This window comes from Danio rerio, chromosome 13 (assembly GCF_049306965.1).
Source record: "Danio rerio strain Tuebingen ecotype United States chromosome 13, GRCz12tu, whole genome shotgun sequence".
Classification (NCBI taxonomy): Eukaryota; Metazoa; Chordata; class Actinopteri; order Cypriniformes; family Danionidae; genus Danio; species Danio rerio.
Genome location: NC_133188.1, coordinates 49,980,001 through 49,985,000, shown reverse-complemented (window position 1 = coordinate 49,985,000; position 5,000 = coordinate 49,980,001). Strand labels below are relative to the sequence as shown.

Genomic DNA, 5,000 nt, shown 5'->3' with positions numbered 1-5,000 from the left:
TTGTTGCATGTCCACACATTTTTGCCAGATTGAACAAAAAAATCTGACGTGTTTCATAGTTTTATGTGCAGCATTTCACTATTTTGTGTTCACACTAACATGCATAATGCAACAGCGCTCACCTCAATGCATTTTAATAAGAGTCCATTTCCTGACACGGAAACAGGCGAAATCTTTGACCGCAAATGGCAGCACTTACTGGTCTGCGGTCAGACAGATGTGTGTGTGTGTGTGTGTGTGTGTGTGTTTCTGAAGGACTTCAAGTGTCAGGAAGTACTTGAGTACTGTGGTCATATGTAAAGCATTTTTCTTAGCGTGTGTATGTTTGCAGGGCCCATTGAGTGTCAGGAAATATGCTCTGATCACCGAAGAGCTCTTTTTTTAATATCGCAGTTATTAAAGGAAGATCAGACTTAGGTTTTAGACGTTCCTCCCGTAGAAAACTCTCTCATATGTCTTGATATGAACTCCTGTTGAACTCGGGTTATTAAAGTTAACCAAAACCTTTTTTTGTTATTTGAAACAACATGAATGTTTATTGAAATAAAGCTGTGTGTGTGTGTGTGTGTGTGTGTGTGTGTGTGTGTGTGTGTGTGTGTGTGTGTGTGTGTGTGTGTGTGTGTGTGTGTGTGTGTGTGTGTGTAAAAGCTTTTTATAACTTAGGCCATTGCAGACCACATCATTTAGCGTGATGTACAATCAAATTGTTTTGCTTTTATTTATCTTTGCTGACTTTTAGTAACTTTAGTTTAACATGAGTTCTTATGGAGACATGAGATTCCTTGTGTTTTACTTTCATTCCACCACGTCTTCAAGGAAATGTATATAAAATACTCAATAAGTAAAAGAAAAAGTAAGAAATAAATGAATAAAAAAGGGTGACACAGTGGCTCTGTGGTTAACACTGTTGCCTCACAGCAAGAAGGTCGCTGGTTGCATGTTCTCCTCGTGTTGGCGTGGGTTTCCTTCAGGTGCTCCGGTTCCCACCACAGTTTAATCACATGTGATATAGGTGAATTGAATTAGCTAAAATGGCCGTAGTGTATGAGTGTGAATGAGTGTGTATGGGTTTCCCAGTACTGGGTTGCAGCTGGAAGGGCATCTACTAGGTAAAACAAATGCTGGATAAGTTGGCGGTTCATTCCACTTTGGTGACCCCTGATGAATAAAGGGACTAAGCCGAAAAAAAATGTTATAAGGCAGACATGTTAACGTTTTATTAACAAATTGTCAAGGAGAAAAAAAAAAAAAAAAAAAAAAAAATATATATATATATATATATATATATATATATATATATATATATATATATTAAAACAATAAATAAATAAAATAAAAATATAGATATATTTAATAAATAAAATAAAATAATAAATACTGTATTATTATTATTATCATTATTATTATTTCTATATTTATTTATTTATTTATTTTATTATTTGGTTTATTTAAAAAAAAACTCTTAAACATTTAAATTAAAAGAGAAAAAATAAATTAAAACTACAAGTTAAAAAACTATTTAGAATTTTGTTCTACAACTCATCAAGGAAATATAGAATAAAACAATAAATAAATAAAATTAAATAAAATTATAGTCATATTTAATAATTAAATAAATTTTGTTATTATTGTTGTTATTAATAATTTGTTTTTATCTTTTTTTCTTTTTAAATTGTTTTAACAAACACTTGAGCATTTCAATTAAAAGACAAACTAAAAACAAATTAAAACTGTATTTTTTGTGATTAAGTTTTTATTGATTTTATATGTGAGTAGTAACAGCATCTTTACAATTTTCTTTCAATAAACAAAACAAGATCCACTCCTCAACCCAATTATTATTATTGTTATTATCATTTTATTTGTATTATGTATTTTATTTTTTGACAAACACCAGAACATTTAAATTAAAAGAGAAAAATAAAAACAAATTTAAACTATAATTTGAACAAACAATTTATAGTTCTATTTCAACAAATCATCAAGAAAGTATATTTTAAAAAAATATAGACATATTTAATAGATAAATAAATAAATAAATGTTGTTATTATGTATTGATTTATTTATATATTCATTTCTTTAATTATTTCGACAAACACTTGAACATTTAAATTAAAAGAGAAAAATAAAAGCAAATAAAGCTGTATTAAAAAAACTATTTATAAATATAAATAAATGCTGTTGTTATTATGTATTTATTCATTTATTTATTTATTTATTTATTTTGACAAACATTTGAATATTTAAATTAAAAGAGATAAATTAAAACAAATTAAAACTATAATTGAAAAAAAAAACTATAATGGTAACTAAATTATACTATAACCATAAAAATCATTAAAATATATGTTTTTAACTGATTTAACTGATTTATACATACATTTTTCTTAGTTTTCTACATATTTAATATGATTAATCTTGTTTGAGTAGTCAGAGTGTCTTTATTGGTTATTTATTGCTATAACCTTTAAAAAGAAAGTTATCAGTGCAAATTTAGATAGATTTAGTGTCTTTGAAAAACCCTCAGTGTGTGATGTGTGTGTGTGAGTGTGTGTGTGTGTGTCTCTTCCTCTCTCATTTCTTCCCATTCTTCCTACTGACCCAATATCCTTCCCAGATACCTTAATGTCCTTCATAAGCATCTTATAATATGCTTTACCAACATTAAAGTTTCTGGTTCGGTATTCTTCACCTGTATCATAATTTATTATTGGTCACACTTTATTTTAATATACAATTCACTCTGTTAACAAAGCATCAACTGAGACCTTTAGCACAGTCAAACACTTCTGAATATTGCTTCACAGCTGAGACGAATCCCATCGAGACGGATTATCCTCCAGATTATGTGGAGATCGCCATCTACTGTATAGGTGTGTTTCTGATCGCCTGTATGGTGGTGATCGTGGTGGTTTGCCGGATGAGGACGTCGGCTAAGAAGCCTGATTTCAGCAGTCAGCCAGCAGTGCACAAGCTCACCAAACAGATCCCCCTGCGCCGCCAGGTAACAGAAAGTAGATAAAGAGTTCCAGAAACCTTATACACACTTACATTCACACTAATAATGACAATAAGCACGTTTACATGGACACCAATTCTCCGATTTTTATACGATTAGGACAATACTCTGATCAAAAGTCCACTATGTAAACAGCGATTTTTTTTTTTTATTACCTTATCCAACTAAACATAAATGGAGTTAAGACTTGGAGTATTCCTATTTTACTGGCATTATTGAAGTGCAGTACAGACATGTAAACACCACAATCAAACTATTGCCGCCGTGTAGGACTTTTAGGCGCATTTTTTGATAGGATATTCCATACACACACAGCTGTTTCACACAGCTGTTTGTTATGCCACAGCCATGTCACCCTGCAGCCCAAGACCGGTTACTCACTGAAGCTAAGCAGGGCTGAGCCTGGTCAGTACCTGAATGGGAGACCACTAGGGAACACTAGGTTGCTGTTGGAAGTGGTGTTAGTGAGGCCAGCAGGGGGCGCTCAACCTGTGGTCTGTGTGAGTCCTAATGCCCCAGTAAAAGTGAAGGGGACACTACACTGTCAGTGGGCGCCGTCTTTCGGATGAGACGTTAAACCGAGGTCCTGACTCTCTGTGGTTATTAAAAATCCCATGGCACTTCTCGTGAAAGAGCAGGGGTGTAATTCCGGTGTCCTGGCCAAAGTCCCACTATCGGCCCTTACGATCATGACCTCCCAATCATCCCCTTCCACCGAATTGGCTCTATCACTGTCTCTCCACTCCACCCATAGCTGGTGTTTGGTGAGCGCACTGGCACCGTTGTCCTGTGGCAGCCGTTGCATCATCCAAGTGGATGCTGCACACTGGTGGTGGTGTGGAGAGACCCCCCCTCATGATTGTGAAGCGCTTTGGGTGTATGGCCATACACAATAAATGCGCTATATAAATACACGTTAAATTACATTACATTACTATTCTCTGCACCAACTGAGTCAGTAAGTGATTACAGATACTTTTTTCCCTTTCCATTCGGTATGTGGTATCATATTCCATTAAAACAACACTCTTCCAGCAGTTCTTACTTCATACTCGCATCCAAAAGTTTGTCATGGGGGCATGAATGAAATGTTCCTGAATGAAAATGAAAGTGCCAATTTGCAGTTAAAGGTGAAAAATTAACTCAAAATTACATAAAACTCTGGAGGAAACGTCGATAGTGTGATGACGCAATGACGTAAATCGATCTACAATTGAAGTCAGAATTATTAGCCACCCTTTGAATTTTTTTAAATATTTCCCAAATGATGTTTGACAGAGCAAGGACATTTTCACAGTATGTCTGATAATGTTTTTTTCTTCTGGAGAAAGTCTTATTTGATTTATTTCGGCTTGAATAAAAGCAGTTATTAATTTTTTAAACACCATTTTAAGGACAAAATTATCAGCCCCTTTCAAGCGAATTTTTTTTGTCTACAGAACAAACCAACATTATACAATAACTTGCCTAATTACCCTAACCTGCCTAGGTAACCTTAATGACCTAGTTAAGCCTTTAAATGTCACTTTAAGCTGTATAGAAGTGTCTTGATAATATCTTGTCAAATATTATGTACTGTTATTATGGCAAAGATAAAATAAATCAGTTATTAGAAATGAGTTATTAAAACTATTATGTTTAAAAATGTGTTGAAAAAAATCTGCTCTCCGTTGAACAGAAATTGGGGAAAAAAATTAAACCGGGGGGCTAATAATTCTGATTTCAACTGTATGTACTATAACATGTAAAACGGGAGCATGAAAGGAACTTTTAAAAAAGCAACTCTTGTAAACACCTTCATCATATTGTTGTCTTATTCAGATTAGGGCAAATATTTCGATTACTGATGTCCATGTAAACATAGTCAATGACCTTTTATTTATATAACACATTTAAAATCAACCCAAGTTGACCAATGTGCTTCAAAATAACTAAAAACCACAAACAAGAGTAAGTCAGTGTCAAAAACTAGTTAAAAAA

The 5,000-nt window shown here is 33.2% G+C and overlaps 1 protein-coding gene across 15 annotated transcripts in view; it reads left to right on the top strand.

Annotated features, from left to right (window-relative positions):
- fgfr2 (fibroblast growth factor receptor 2) overlaps nucleotides 1-5,000 on the top strand; it is a 131,537-nt gene that overhangs the window by 80,346 nt on the left and 46,191 nt on the right. For 6 of the 15 annotated variants that reach the window (NM_178303.3, XM_073919390.1, XM_073919392.1 and 3 more), the window contains one exon: nucleotides 2,809-3,005. In NM_178303.3, coding sequence (NP_840088.2) covers nucleotides 2,809-3,005 — 197 coding nt within the window. Of the gene's footprint in view, nucleotides 1-2,808; nucleotides 3,013-5,000 lie in introns of all 15 variants that reach the window. The other 9 variants (XM_068224940.2, XM_073919391.1, XM_068224939.2 and 6 more) reach the window with 2 other exon arrangements.